This window comes from Gobius niger (assembly GCF_951799975.1).
Source record: "Gobius niger genome assembly, chromosome: 1".
NCBI lineage: Eukaryota > Metazoa > Chordata > Actinopteri > Gobiiformes > Gobiidae > Gobius > Gobius niger.
Window position 1 is genome coordinate 60,668,203 of NC_136852.1, and position 16,337 is coordinate 60,684,539.

The 16,337-nt window shown below is 39.9% G+C and overlaps 2 protein-coding genes across 2 annotated transcripts in view; one reads left to right on the forward strand and one right to left on the reverse strand.

Moving 5' to 3' along the window:
* slc20a2 (solute carrier family 20 member 2) overlaps positions 1–16,337 on the reverse strand; it is a 135,044-nt gene that overhangs the window by 25,975 nt on the left and 92,732 nt on the right. The gene's annotated exons all lie outside the window — the stretch shown is intronic.
* snx18a (sorting nexin 18a) lies at positions 1,078–10,205 on the forward strand. Its single transcript, XM_079557529.1, has 2 exons — positions 1,078–2,815; positions 9,306–10,205. The coding sequence occupies exons 1-2, from the start codon at positions 1,312–1,314 to the stop codon at positions 9,557–9,559; spliced, it is 1,758 nt and encodes a 585-aa protein (XP_079413655.1). The 5' UTR covers positions 1,078–1,311; the 3' UTR covers positions 9,560–10,205.

The following is a 16,337-nucleotide window of genomic DNA, read 5'->3' on the forward strand; positions in this document are numbered from 1 at the left end:
ACATTTCTACATTTTTTCTTCTCTTGTTCACTACGAACTCTTGATCGCCGTTTAGCAACATTTCAACATTAAGTTGTTCTTTGAGGTTTTTAAGTTCTTTAATTGTAGATTGATTTATTTTTTAATACTGGCTATATATATATATATATATATATATTTCTTTTCAAATCTTTAAAACATGCTTGTTCCCATATACTTCACCAATTAAAGGCAGCCTGAGTTCACAGATTTACATGTGTTTTTTGGGCATGTCCTTCATGTTATTCCTCACTCATTTATAAACAAAAACAAATCTGATGAAGTCACTTTACAGTATTATTCTTCCATTGTTCGGTGACTTTTGTTTTTAGTTTATACCAAAGGTCCCAGTTAGATATTCACACTGGAACATGTCTGACTTCTTCTGCACCAACAGCACAGGCTGCACATCAGACACAGGTCCACATGGTCATATGTCTCACACCACAGTTAGAATAACCATTAGAATGGTCATTATTATTCATAACCTCTTCACATATTCATAAAAGTAGTTGCTACAATAATATTAATGATTTTGAATACAAAAATGACCATGTTAATAGTGTCCCACTTTACCAATTACAAGTGTCCCACTTTACCAATAGCACCTCTAAAAATTTATCATTGGACCAACCTGTGTTTGAGGCAAAATTATAGCTTCTGTGTTAAACATTTGACTTTTTTTCCTCCACTGGTGTAAAATAGACATCTAAAGCTTTTTAAAAATATATAACATTAAAGACTTTGGCATTTAATTCCAAACAAAAAATGAGGTGGAAAGTGAATTTTCAAAAAGTGTCCCACTTTACCCATATTCACCCTACTTATTAGTGGTGAGCTTTGAGTCCTCTGACAGTCTCAATGGTGTCCTCTCCTCTGTCCTCTGCTCTGTTCATGTCAACATTCATACATTCATCCATCCATACGCCCATCATCCATATGCCCAAGCTGCCTGCACATGGCTCCTGAACATATCGAATCCATCATATGTCTATGGGTTGGGGTTCCCGTGACTCCGCCCTCGATTATTGAGCCTGATGACGCGCTGTTGCTGCGCAGCGCCACAGCCGCACTAGTCCCATACGGAGGAGCTCTCTCGCGCTGGTGTTATTGCGAAAATACCACGCTACAGTCTCTGGATTGGAAAATCACCATGAGCAAATCTCTCACATGAAACCGAGACGCTGAACAATTGGTTTTACAAGGACTGCGAGACTGATACAGTGGGGCATACGAGTTTGAGGTGGAGTTTGGGGGGTTTTGGCCAGCCACGACCTCCTCCAGCGGTGCATCATGGCGCTCCGAGCCAGGGCGCTTTACGACTTCAACTCTGAAAACCCAGGCGAGGTCTCGGTGAGAGAAAATGAAATCGTAACTTTGTATGGCGAGCAGGACATTGATGGCTGGTTTGAAGGGGTGAACAGTAAAGGAGAGAGGGGGCTATTCCCCGCTTCTTATGTTGAGATTCTAAGGAACGACGCCACCACGCTCAACAACAACAGCTGCAACACATCTGGAGAACCATGCTCGGACTCCCGTTACGCTAATGTTCCCACTGGGGGATTTGACGGCTCATTTAAGCCTCCAAATAAAGTCGAAAACTTTTCGAAATCAAATCATCCAGCTTTCAGTACGTTTGCATCACAGCCGCAATCTCAACAGCAGCAGAGCTATAGTCAAAGCCAGGGCAGTGATGACGACTGGGACGATGACTGGGATGACAACTCCACTGTGGCAGATGAGCCGGGCACAGTAGGGAGATACCGTGATTATGAAGGCAATGGGCAATCCACATACAGCCTAACCACCACATCCATGTCAAGAGGCAATGCACAGGGCAAAAGCTCTGCCACGGTCAGTAGAAATCTTAACAGGTTCTCCACCTTCGTCAAGTCAGGAGGGGAGGCATTTGTGCTTGGAGAGGCATCCGGTTTTGTGAAAGATGGAGACAAAATTTGTGTGGTGATAGGACAGCATGGACCAGAGTGGCAGGAAAATCCTTACCCATTTACTTGTGCAATTGACGATCCCACTAAACAAACTAAGTTTAAAGGTATGAAAAGCTACATTTCCTATAAACTCACCCCTACCCATTCCCAAACCCAAGTTAACAGGAGATACAAGCATTTTGACTGGCTCTTTGCTCGACTGGTGGAGAAGTTCCCTGTCATCTCTGTTCCGCACATCCCAGAAAAGCAAGCCACTGGGCGTTTTGAAGAGGACTTTATCTCCAAGAGGCAGAAGGGTCTTATATGGTGGATGAACCATATGACAAGCCATCCCGTATTGGCCCGCTGTGATGTTTTCCAGCATTTTCTAACCTGTAATACTACAGATGAAAAGGCATGGAAGCAGGGTAAAAGGAAAGCAGAAAAGGATGAAATGGTTGGGGCCAACTTTTTCCTCACAATCAGCACCCCAGCCACGCCACTAGACTTTCAAGAAGTGGAGAGTAAAATTGATGGTTTCAAAACTTTCACCAAACGAATGGATGATAGCACCTTGCAGCTCAATGCTACAGTCAATGAGTTTGCACGCAAGCAAATCAGTGGTTTCAAGAAAGAGTATCAGAAAGTGGGTTTTTCATTCAAGGTCTTGAGCCAGGCTTTTGAAATTGATCAGCAACCATATTCATCAAAACTCAACCAGGCCATTTCTTTCACTGGTGACGCATATGAATCTATTGGAGAGTTTTTTGCAGAGCAGCCGAGCAAGGACCTAGACCCCATAACGGATTTGTTGGCTCTTTACCAGGGGCACTTGGCAAATTATCCAGACATCATTCACGTTCAAAAAGGTAAAGTATATTAAAAACATAAATATCATTCACAAAACACACACAGCAATCCTTTTTATTTGCGACCCCATTCTTAACCGTCTCAGCTTGTGGTACCGTAGTCATTTTTAGTCTGTGACAGTTGGTCACTTGGTTTCTATTGCTTTGCAAGACAAATACTGTTTGCATTTCACATTGTTTTGTTGCTGCACCACCTGTTGCATCATGGAAATGTTTTTTATACTTCCCTGTCATTGTGCCTCTACTGCAATATAATTCAAATTTTCAGATCAATCCGTACACAACACATGGTTGTTTCTTCAGATGAACGTGCAGGCCAGGCTTCACTATGTCAAAGATACATTAAAGATATATTATCCTTATTCCCTTATGCGCTGTTACACAACAGGAGAAGAGTGTCATTGCTGTTATTGCATCACACATTGATTCTGTATGCAGGGACATTATTTTATCAAAGGTAAAATGTCCGTGTGCTTTATAAAAAGGCCATGTCCTTTTTTTGTGTTAAACCAAAGTATTAGCAAAAGAGGTTGCTCAAATTAATCGTCTAAAATAGGTTGGTGAGAAGTAAAATGGGAACAGCAAAAGCCGCTGAACCAGTGAAGCACAAACTTCCCTCCAACAAGTGACAGGACACCACGTTTAGTCAGTACGACCAATTAGCCAAGTTTGGTCATGAGGAGTCTGATTTGTGTGTTTTTGTTTTGATAATAATAAATAATTCATTAATTTGTTTATTATTGTTATTATCATTATTAACAATAATAATAATAATAACTAGAAATGCAATGGCTGCGCCATTGCGATTGACTGCGGAATTGCGGGAAGCGAATGCAGAAATTGCATAAACTGTTCAAATTGCATAAATTGCTTAATTTGCATAATCTAATTTGCATAAACTGGTACAATCATAAAATGTCATGTTGCATGAACTGTATAAACTGCATAAAGTGGTAAAATGCATGAATGGGTTAATTTGCATAAATTATGTAAATTGCATAAACTCTTTAATATTCATAAATCCTAAATGGCATAAACTCTTAAGTTGCATAAACGGTTTAAAATGCATAAAGTGGTTAATTTGCATAAACTGTTAATATTGCATAAACTTTTATATTCCATAAACTGGTCAAACTGTTGAAATGGCCTCAGTGCTTGATTGGCAGAAGCTGCACAAATGGCTGAAAGGCCTGGAGTCTCCCCATTGGCTGGATTCCCCCATACACACCAATGCAAAAATTTCAAACTCTCGTATAAAAAAACTGGAAATCTGCAGAAGGCCAATTTTTTCTCAAAACCCACGAGTTGCGTAAGCTGAACATGCACAAAGTGCAGAAATTGCATAAAATGCAGAAAAACATGGATTTGCGGCAGCCCCATTATAAGTCAATGGGAAAAATCTCCGACATTTCGGCCGATTGCGGAAAAAACGTAAATTGCAGAAGTCCCAAAAGTAATGGCACCCTTCTCCTCAACATGCGGAACGTTTTGATGCATAACTTGCATAAATTGCACAAAGCATGAAGGTGCTGAAAGCTGGAGAAAATCGGGAAAAAGATGGAAGAGGAATAATAATAAAGAACATGAAAACCAATAATTGACTGCGGAAGAATTCCGCAGTCAATCAATAATGGCATACACTTGTATTGTGCTTTACAAGCCTGTATTACCAGGTTTCTCAAAGCGCTACACTGTAGTCATTATTCCTTCACGCCATACTCGGTGGTGGTAAGCTACTATTGTAGCCACACCGGCCCTTGGGTAGACTGACGGAGCGAGGCAACCAGTCTGTGCCCTCGGCCCCTCCGGCCACCACCAACCACTCTCTCACTACACTCACCCAGGCTTCCTGGTGTTACCAAACTGCTTAGCTTTCAAGATCTGACGGGATCGGGTTTAGCAAAAACAGTATGTGAATACACATTGGCTTGTAGCTTTCAACCAAGTACAATACTTGAATTTGCGTTTTACAACCAAGTGTGTCAATCACTTTCATTTTCCTTCAGCTTTCCTCACTAAAAGACCGGCATGCCACCGCTTTATTTAGGTCTATGTTTTTTATTATAGTCTGTCATTAATATTGCAGTTGCGCACCAGTTAGCGTGCATGCTTGACAGCCAGAAGGTCACAGGTTCGAGCCCCGGCTTTCTGTTTGGAGTTTGCATGTTCTCCCCGTGTCTGTGTCGGTTTCCTCGGTCTGGATTAATGGAAGAGAGACCATTGGCGCAGATGTGTGCCGTTGTGCTTCTGTCAGTCTACCCCAGGGGAAACTGGCTACATACGTAGCTTACAACCACCAAGTAGTAACTATTTATAGTCACACATTCAGATTATACCTTTTGTTTGATAGATTGATTTTCTTGGTCACATACAATATTAAAACATACTGTAGTTGCCAACATAGTGAAATGACAAAGAACCTTCACTCTGTCCTTAGCTGGCCAATTTTAAGCAATCTGAAAATGACAAGAAAAACGACAGCTCCATAGTTTTCATGAGGGGGAAGAATCTCTTAATGAATCTTTCAGTTTTTGAGTGAAACCTCTTTCATGAGGGAAGCCTCTGGAGCAACTCATGGTGAAAATGGTAAATGTCTGCCATGATCCACTGTGCCCTCCTCACACAGCCCCACTGGCACAGGTCCTCTTGGTGCAGATAATGTCCTTAAGATGCGCTCAACACAGCGCACCATCCAATGAGAGCTTTCTTGTCCCTCTCCCTGCTGTGCTACCGTGCCGCGGTTAACACTCCTGCTTCACAGCTAGAAGCTCTCAGGTTTGATCCCCAGCCGGACAGGCCTTTCTGTGTGGAGTTTGCATGTTCTCCCCGTGCGTCAGTTTCCTCCAGGTAGTACAAACATCAGCGGACTCCACTCTTAGCTGAGTGTGGGTCACTGTGCTGTCTGTGGGTCTGTCTCTGACATAATCCTTTGTGGACTCATGGTATATTTTATGTCGTAATGAACAGGGCTCGGTGCTGGTTGTACAGGTCACTGGTTTGCTGTGGTTAAATTGAGCTGTATTGTGGTTAAGTGTTACATAAGTAGCAATTATGTAAGCTCAGCATCCAGTGTTCTGGGCCCAGCAGGCTGTGTGCCACCTCCACACGCTCCCAGGGAGCACTGCTTTCCAACTCACGGCCAAACAGAAGTTCCATCCACTGAACCAAGGGAGACTCGTGCTGTTGATATTCTTCTCTAGACTCTTTTTTCACTGTATTATGTTAACATTGGGGTCTTAATTTTTGCCTGAACCCTGTTATTGCAGTTGCAGTGGCATGAGAGACAAATGAAATTACAGTTGTACATTTGGAGTAAAAGAACCAACAAGGCCATCCAGAGTGTGGCTCTGGAACCAATCCAGTTCATTCTTAACGTCACACAACTTTTACCCAAAAGGCTGCACTAGGTCGTGGACAAGAAAGAGAGGGTGTGATTATAAAAATATAATTGATTTAAAAATATGATTTAAAAGTATGAATGACAACTATAAGGAATATATAAACATAGTTAGTTGGCAGATCCATAACAATCTTCACACTCCATTATAAAAGCATTTACCAAATAAATGCTTTATACTTTCTATTTTGTAAATAGGCTTAGTTACAAAAATCAAATACATGTTGCAATAATGAATGGCATTAGCTAACAAAACACACATTATAAAACAAAGCAAACTCCAATAAACTCAAAATAAAATAAAAATATCTGTCACAATGCTCTAAGGAGCTGATAGAGTCATGCTTCGGAACAATATGACGCATGTGTGCGTACGCAAACGACACAGGAAATGATCTGCCTCATTACATGCTGTGATTTGCATATTGATGTAGTGTTTAGTTTTATTCTGGGTGTTCTTAAAAGGAACAGGCCACCGTTTTTTCATAGCTACTGAGATATTTTCTTACCTGAGCTTAGACGAGTTGATACATACCTGTCTGGTCTTTGTGCGTGCCCGTGGAAGAGTGTGGTAGCTTCCAACTTCACCCTGTTTAGAGCTATAGGAATATACTGGGAGAGGCCAAATGCTAACAACATCTTTGGTCATTTTGCGTGACTGAGGGCATGCACACACAAAGACCAGACAGGTTCTCATCAACTCATCTAAGCTCAGGTAAGAACATATGTCAGTATGTAAAAACGGTGGCCTGTGCCTTTAAGCTGATACTAGTGCCACCAACACAGTCAAGTCAGTGTTAATATTAATCTATTAACAAACAGAATACACTATAGGGCTATTTCAGTAAATAATTCTTAATGTTAAAGAATGCATTGAAACTTAGTTGTAACTATTGTGAAATAGTAATTATTAATGGTGAACTTTTTTATGACACATTTACTCCATAATTATGCAGTTCATGTGAATATGTCAGTGGCTGTTGGTTTTGTGTTTAGCTTTGCGTCACCAGGGCCAGCAGCAGCAGTTTAAAAGAAAAAAATCCCCCACTGTTCATTACACTTTGCTGACACTCTCACCACAACTGAACCCCTGCCTTTTCTTGTAGTGTTTCCATGGCAGCGACCATACCTTCTCAGTCTATTAGCGCAGCCTAATGCACAGAGGTGAACATTGTGAACATGCAAATCCACCTTTGGGCATGGCATTTAGCATTTCTTTTGTAAGCACTGTTGAAACTTGTAAAAGCAGAAGTATTTATTTTGGATGTGTTCGATTTAGTACATGTTAGTTCACACTTCACAGCTTCGTAGTCCAGTAATTCTACAGTTGCGTATCAGCAAAGGGAGTTGGCCTAAGTGATGATGTCATCGCTCCACTTCTGGGTCCAACAGCCCTATTCACTGTAATGGGATTTTGCTGATTTTTACCTGCTATAGAGCCGACTACAAGGCCTCTTAGAAACATCTGATCACACAGAAATATAACATTTACTCTGGACTTCCATGAGTTATGGTTTTCAGGCTTTAATTTTCTTTTCTTTACTTTTTTCCTCATAGACAATGAAGGTTATTTTAGATATAAACATATCTTCTGTCTGCCTGGAGAAATGATGAGATATATTATTCTAATTAGGTGTAGAACAGCTTTTGGCCCTTCATCTGTTGTTATCTTAGCAGGAGATTCAGATAAAGTTGCCTCTTTTGCTGTGTTGGAAGTAGCTTAACAAACATACTGATGACAGATCACATACAAGACTCAGGATATTACTATTATACATAAGATAGCATTTTATAAGCTAATACATGAATTATCTGATATTACAGGATGATACTTATCTGCTATTTAAGTACGAATAGCTTAGAAATGTAAGTCTCAAAATAATATTAAGTACAAGGAACTTGCGTGGTTGGTCACTGTGACACCACATGTTTCACTTCTTCAACTCACACCAAGATAGTAGGTTTATGATGTGGCTGATGTTTAACATACGTATTTTCCTAACAGACAAGGCCACACATATTCTTATGTATGTACTAAAGAAAGTAATTACTATAGGTAGCTGATTGTACAGGAGCTAGGACTATGTACTGCTCAATGATGAGGATATGCAAAACATAAGAATATCAGAAAAGACTTTGACTTGGAATTTGCTTTATTTGCTGAGAACATCACATGAAGCTTACTGCTAGAGGGCCTAGTACTGCTGTTTAAACATTTGTCTCTTTGTCAGAAACATATGAAACTTGATCTTTGCATTCTGTGCACCCAACATTGTGTCAAGGAAGTTGTGGGAAGGTTTTTGTCACCCACCCTCAATGCTTGAAATGTTACAAAACAAAAGCACAATACCATTGACAAGAGGATTGCAAACGGGGTACTTTGCCCTTGGCTCCAGAACCAGGGCGGCCCATTTTCTGATATTTCTAGTATGGAGGGGAGGCATGCAAAGCTTTTTTGCTCTGGGTTGCGGCAAGGCTGTTGACCGTCCAACCTCAGCAATGTCACATCGGGGTAGCAAGTCCCACTCTCCTTATGAGTGCGTGAGGCAAAATTACTAAGAAAAAGTGTCATGTGATTTCAGCCAAACATACACGGCTCCCCCCATGCAGACACAAAAAGGCCAGTGTTGTTGAAAGCTTTGCAGATACTTATATGGTTGTTCATTAAGAATTTTAGGTACACAATGTAATGGGTATTTTTAGGGTGGGATAGGACAAGCCTGGCTCCCAAAGGGGTTGGTCACAGATTTTGGTCGATATTACATTTTTAGAGAAAACTCTGTGTTATTCGGTTTGTAATGGTTACAGACCAACAGGGAATTGCCCTTTACAGCACATTAGTGATAATAGAATTGGCATAAAAAGCCAGAAATGGCTTGTATTGTATTTTAGTGGCTTGTATTGTATTTTAGTGCACTCAGGGTATTATGTTTGTGCTACCAATGGAAAGTTGCTGTGTGATGTGTTTAGACAGTGATTTAATTATTAAATGATTGATGATTTTGAAGTGGGTTATGGTTTAAACATTTATTAACTATTGTGTCCACATTAAATATTAAGTAATTCTTATGTCATGACAATTTTTCCCTCCAGGAGCTCTGACCAAAGTGAAGGAAAGTCAAAAGCATGTGGAGGAGGGTAAAATGGACCCATCTCAGGCTGAAGGCATCAATGAGCGCTGCAACATCATCTCCTGCGCCACACTGGCGGAGATCCAGCACTTCCACCACATCCGAGTACGGGACTTCAAGGCCCAGATGCAACACCACCTACAACAGCAGATCACCTTCTTTCAGAAAATCACCAGCAAGTTGGAAGAGGCTTTGCAAAAGTATGACAATGCTTAACAGACAGAGCACCATCAAACTGCCGTGAAGCTCCTTAAATGGCTTTACCACCGACTTAAAGGTAAAAATGACTATGGGATATCAAATGTGCCTGTAATGTGGACTGTCGGTGCCCTTTTATTTCCATGAATGGGAGATTTCTGTGTAACAACAGAGTAAATTGATAAAGTTCAGTCACCCAACGGCAAATCATGGAAACCTGTAATGGTGCTAAAATTGTGCCCATTCATCATATGCATTTTCTGGCCTGCTGCCACCTCGTGTCAGTAGACTCAGTACTTCCCAGGTTTTAGCCTTAGAACACTGTTTTGGCAGTAGTAAAAGTGCGTGCCACTGAAGGAACAGCGCCTGTGGCTAACACGCTGCCTTCTGGGAAGTCCATGCCGAGGAGTCCCACCTTAAGTTTACAGTCAGCTCGCCAAGCAACCTCTGCCCCTGTCGCGCTGTGCCTTCAGACTTTGTCAGTTTGTTATTATTACTAAAAGCTTTGTATACTATTTTGAGATTTATTGTATTTGTTTTACAAAAAAATATATGTTTATTTCAGTTTTTAATATACTGTGCTTTGGAGTAGGACAGTTACAGTTGTGCAATTTTAGTTGCACACAGTGTGAATTTCTTAGGAAAAAAAACGGGGTTTCCTGTGAAGGAGGAAATTAAATGGACATGTCTCAAACTGTTGTTAGTATGTTTACTGTACAGATGAAGAGATGTTTTATGGAAGCAGTTTTATAGATGTTAAGTTGGCATCAGAGGACGAGCAATGTAGAGGTCAAATAAATTCCTTAATCTCTAAAATATGTGTGTTATGTCTCATTACTCCATTAACGGAATTTAACCTTACAGAGGATGACAGAATAAAACAACACAACACAACATAATAAAAGACAGGACATTAGCTGGTAGATTATGTTCATCAAATCAGCAAAGAGCCCGTGTCTGCCCCTTTAAAACCATCGTCACGTCCTCATCCCAGAGGTGTAACGTGTTACATGGCTCACGCTCTGCTCGCAGATATGCTGACAGAGCAGAGCGGGGCCGGACACATCTGCAGACTGTTAGGAGAGCCACAGCTGAGAAGATTCTGCTCAGTGAACAAGCATTTCATTGGCCGTCATCACTCCTAGTCAGATAGGAGCTTTAGACACATTTGTATGTATATTTCTCATGAGAAGGTCTTTCTGTTCAGCATGTCTCCACACTAAATCATCAGCCTTCCAAAATTCAGTTATTTGTAACATGGCCTATACAAGGGCTGGGGAGCTGATTAATTGATAATTAAAAGTTAAAAACATTTGGCCTGGTCCCTGTGACACCCTACAGCTTCTGATATAACGTACACCACTTGTCGTCAATAAGGTAAGCCTCAGATATTCATATAAAAGTAGTTGCCACACGGCTCTGTTGTCTCTCTGGTGAGGAATGTAAAGCATTTGCTCGTACTCAGCAGATTTGTACAGACGGGGCTCAGGGGCTCAACTGGTTTCACTTAGTCCTGAGTCTTTGAACTGCATCGGGCCAAAAAAGGCTGACGGTCCTAGCTCTCTTACTGCACACTCACAGGGGGAATTCACTCAGATACAATCTGTGTTCTCTCTTTCTTGTCTGATCTCAAATTGACCACACTGGTGTTAGGATTGTTGACCCGAGTGACATACTTGTAAATCAGCTTCTTTCCAGCTCTAAACCAAATAGAATATGCATATTTAGACTACACCACAGTTGGTAAGGAACATATTTTAACAGGATATGCTTATCTGAATAACATACTAAGTTGTTTTTTTTAATGTAGTCCTTTCTATACATTAAAGCCACACTGGAACTTTCAGGATTACATGTCACAATGACAACTAAAGCCTGTTGTTAAACTCAAAACAACCGCGATACCAACATGCTCCTGATTATCAGCAGCAAAGCAGCCATGTCTACATCTCCATAAAGCAGTGCTTCTCAATTAAACCCCCTGGAGAGTCGAATCCTCTCACAGAAAAAAGCAACATTTTGGAGGTATTTGTCGCCACAAATAGGAATGTTTCCTGTATTTGATTACTGGATGAATTCTTGCAGAGTGTGGCTTTAAGTGCAGTAGGTAAGAAAAGAAGCTCCTCCAGCCCCATCAGCACCCAGAATACATTTACTTATCATGCTAAATGCAAATACAGCACTGAGTGTACCCACTGGCCAGAGGAAGTGTCCCAGACCAGCCGCACCCGGTGTGCAAACATTAGTTGAGCCTTACATCATAGTTTTACTAGAGCAGGCACATGAGAAGCTGGAGAGTCAGGATTAAAGAAAAGTCAATGGCCTATATCTGGGCAACAATGGATGACAGATGAATTGTGAACGTATCGATTATCAAATGGGACTTGATCAGAAGCCTGAAGATTAGATGCGGAAAAGAACCAGAATATCAGATCTCAGAAAAACTCAACATGTTCCCACAAAAATACATACTTGTTTAAACTGTGATGCTGCCCATGAAATCAAAGCACATGACAGCACAGTTTGCTCACTGGATACTTCAAGAGTACTGTGTGTCTCGAGCTGATTGTGAAGGCATTCCTTAATTTTACAGATTAGGGCAGTTTAAATTGGCTGTTATGTTCCATTCCATGTGAAATCCTTATCCTTGAAAATAGAAAACAACTATCCCCCTGTGAGGCTGACGATAAGAGATGGGAATAAGGCTATCTGTGAACTACAAAATGTTCGTTGTAGGGAAAAAAAGCACTGGAATTTGCAGTACATCTCATCTTTAATCAATTTAACAAAGTTGTCGGACATATTCTGGGCAGAATGTTCAGGATTTGGGTACAGGGTGCATTCTTTGGTTGTGTTTTTTGTTTTTATAGCTCGCACACAGGAAGCTCTCCGGTGGGGCCTCATTCATGTTGTCTGAAAAAAAACGCTGACTGCCCTCCTCCTCTCTGGCTGAGCTCCAGCACAGTGCAGTTTTGTCTATGTGGGACACAGTGCATTTCCCCTCCCCCAGACCATGTCATCAAGGAAATACTATAATAATGATAATAATTTAAAGCCTTTATGGATGAAACAAAATAAAGTTTTTTTTTATTACTCTTCAGATTGCCACAACTACAATTAAGCAGCCACTTCTTCTGGGTCACTTCTCACCACTGAATAAAGCTGACCTCTGTGACTGCTTCACTTCCACCACAAATGCATCATGGGCTGCTGACTCATAAACTCTTCATACAAGCTCCATTAACACTAAACCACACAACTGACTTGTTACTTTTATAACAGCTGGCCAACGGACCATTGGGTCTCCATGGTCGAAATATTATTATAACATTAAGGTTATTGACTGATGTGTAAAAGATCAAAGCTTTGACTCAAAGCAAGAAACTGACATTACAGCTTGTACAACTTACATTATAGATTGTCATTTAATCACATGCACCTTCTGTACATGTCATGCCTTTATTGAACAATGTGTTTTCCAATAAAATACTGTGATTGAAAATTCGCTTCTGATTCCAAATCATTACATGCAGCTGATTTGTTTTAATGAGTATGTGAGTGTGGCATGTGCTTGTTACACTCTGTACCTCTCATTGAAAACAGACAAATAACATGTTCATGGGGCACTCCTTGTGTTGGGGACAACGGCATAGAAGTGGTTTTCACATTCAGCTGTTTATGTACAGTGATCTCAACCAGACCACCCAATGTAGTTGTTGTATCTAGTATCCAAAGAATTTGCCTGTTTGGGAACACAGACTCACGGATTTCGGAGTTCAGGCTATCGCACCCCAAAGACAAGCTTGTAATATTGAGGGGAGACACAACTGGTTATTATAATTGATAGAAGGAAATGCATCTTTCATATCAAATTGTGTGTTCTCTGAACTGAACCTTGCTAAAACAGATTACCAGGTGCTGTGACCTGCTCTATCACTCACCACAGACACAGCAATCTGTGTCCAACTCATCCCACACAGATAGCATTGTATCACTGTATACAGCATCAACTCTGCCCCACTGCCCATCTATCTACTCACTGAATATTCTATCTTTGAATCTATTGTATCTTTTGACATTTTTGCATATTGGCTTATAAACTTTGTAAAATAAACTACATTATGACTTCAGATGACTTCCTGGTACCATTTTACAGTAACAGGAGCAACGTGATACTAAGTCATAGTACCGTTGAAAGGTTGGTTTTGGCTGCAGTTATGACTCATGCGATTCTTGGACATCATCTAATTCTGGCAGCATGAGGAACTAACTTGAGAACAAAATGCTGACCGAATGGCTGCAGACACTTACTTCATGCCTTAGTGATGTCTGGCTGAAAACATCACATGCCTGTTACTCAGATTGACCTGGATGATCTACGCACAAAAGGACACTCAGCTGATCATGTCTCAGGGGTAAATAAAGGTCAGCCAGGATTTTAAAATTGAATAACTATTTGCAACTATTTTTTATTTATTTTTTATTCCTCAGCACAGCGGCTGAGTGGAGGATGCTCACAACACGAAGGTCCCAAGTTCAGTTACTATCTACAGAGAGGGAAGGTTCTCCCTGTGTCCCATGGATACATAAACATGTACAGTTTTGGTTCATCCACCTCCAGTTAGGCAATTGTAACATCCTGTTTCAAGAGATGGGTCAATGGACACTGCACTGTGGCCGCCCACTTCTCATGATGCTTGCATTTTTTTTTACATTTTCAATGAGAACAGTCAACAAACAAGTAGCAAAGTCTTATGAGTATTATTTCATGAGTAACCTGAGGTTACCAACCATGTCAGTAATGTCAAATATATATATATATATATATATATATATATATATATATATATATATATATATATATATATATATATATATATATATATATATATATATATATATATAAAAACACATTAATTATTAGAATAATTGGTGCTCTTTATGCATACTTGCAGTTGTAACTCTATTCAGCAGAGTGCAACCACTCTGGGTAAAGATGTAATTAGACACAAGTGTAAAAAGTGATCATGATCATTGGAGGGTCTCTAATAAAGGGGCAGGGGACATACAACAATAGGATCCTGCTATAGACAAAACTCAGGGAGGCACATGTGCCCTGTTATTTAGCCTTTCACATTCCTAGACGCTTCATTAAATCAGTTTCAGCTGCTATTACACACTATAATAAAACATAACTTCTCCCTTTTGATAAGCCATTGTTCAAATTAAAAGTATGATGATGTCTACAGACAGTATTCTTTAGTTGATTTATAAAAACTAATCAATGCCTGTAAAATATCACAGAGCCACTATGAATGTAACAGGCAGGTGTTGAAAGTCTCTTGCTTAAGTGATGAAGTAAAGGCAAAAATTGCTGTGAAATCTGGCGGTGTCCCCCTTCCTTCCGCCAACTCTTTGAACATAAGCTCTTGCTTTATCAGCACAGGCCTGATGCTTTCTGCTTGAAATATAATGCACCGGTTTGACCAAATGAAGCCCTGTAGGGTTAAATAAATTATTTAAAAAAAATAGGCAATATCCTTGCTCAAAGCTAACAAAGATTCTTTAGGGATTTTGGAGTTGCACGAATAACATAACGTAGACATAACTTAGGCTAAACTAAGCTCTACAATGGTGTTTAATCAGCGCCATAATGTGAAGTTTTTAGTTTACATGTGACTCCACAGCCTGAAAGATTGGTCTGTGTGACTTTGAATTCAATAGTGATTTAAAAACATTCAATTTTAAAATGCATGGAGTAAAACATAATAGAACTGTTATTTTTTTCAATATGTTTATTACAAATGTACTGTATAAATAAAGGTAACATAATGGGATACAATATTTATAGGATTAAGAGACTGGGACATACAAAGTGAACACTCAATAATTCATCTTACAAAGAAAATTATAGGCTTTCAGTGTCTGATTCCCTCACATTAGCAGATTAAACCATTGTATCATTGTATAACATATTCAATAAATATTTTATATAAATATCAGTAGTTATTTCAGTCAAAATCATTGGCTATGTGTTTGTAAACTAATTTACAAATCGTAACAAGCCAGAAGATATTTTCCAGTTGTTTTAGCAGCTAAACGATGTAAAAATGTACAGCATAAAATTCTATTAGCTGAGTACCACAGTAACCACAGTGAAAGTACCTTGTCTTGAGTTTTACATCTACTACTTGATGGCAATGTGCGGGAAGTATTATTATTTTTACTCATGTACACTGGGATTTTCCCACTTTACGCACCTGCCTCTAGTAATTGATGTGCGAAGTTTCTCTTCTATTTTGTGCCAACTTCTACTACTTGAGCCATTTAACGCCTGCCTTTTGTCAGTCTTCTCTATGCAGGAATTCATTGCGCACCACTGAAGCTGATTAAGTACTGAAATTGAAATACCTGAGTTTACAAAAAAGATTTTTACACAGATGTACAACACAGCAACAACGTAAAATGGGCACAATCTATATCCATCCAAAGACAATAATGTGTCGCACCAGTGTCAAATTTAAATTATTATTTTCACAGTTTTAGTGATCAAGTGGCTGCATAGTACTGGTGCAGGTCCTAGAATTAGGATTGAGGCTACTGTACCACAATATAAATACATGTGCCTAAGGAGAAAACATATTTCCCTAACAAATTTACATGTAGTCCGTATGCCATAATCAAAACTGACAGGCACATGAATTGACTGTACAAGGAGGTGATGCTGTTTGCACAGTGCATGCAATTTGCAAAGAGCATACAAGACACACAGCAACACTATTGTTCCATTCGGCTA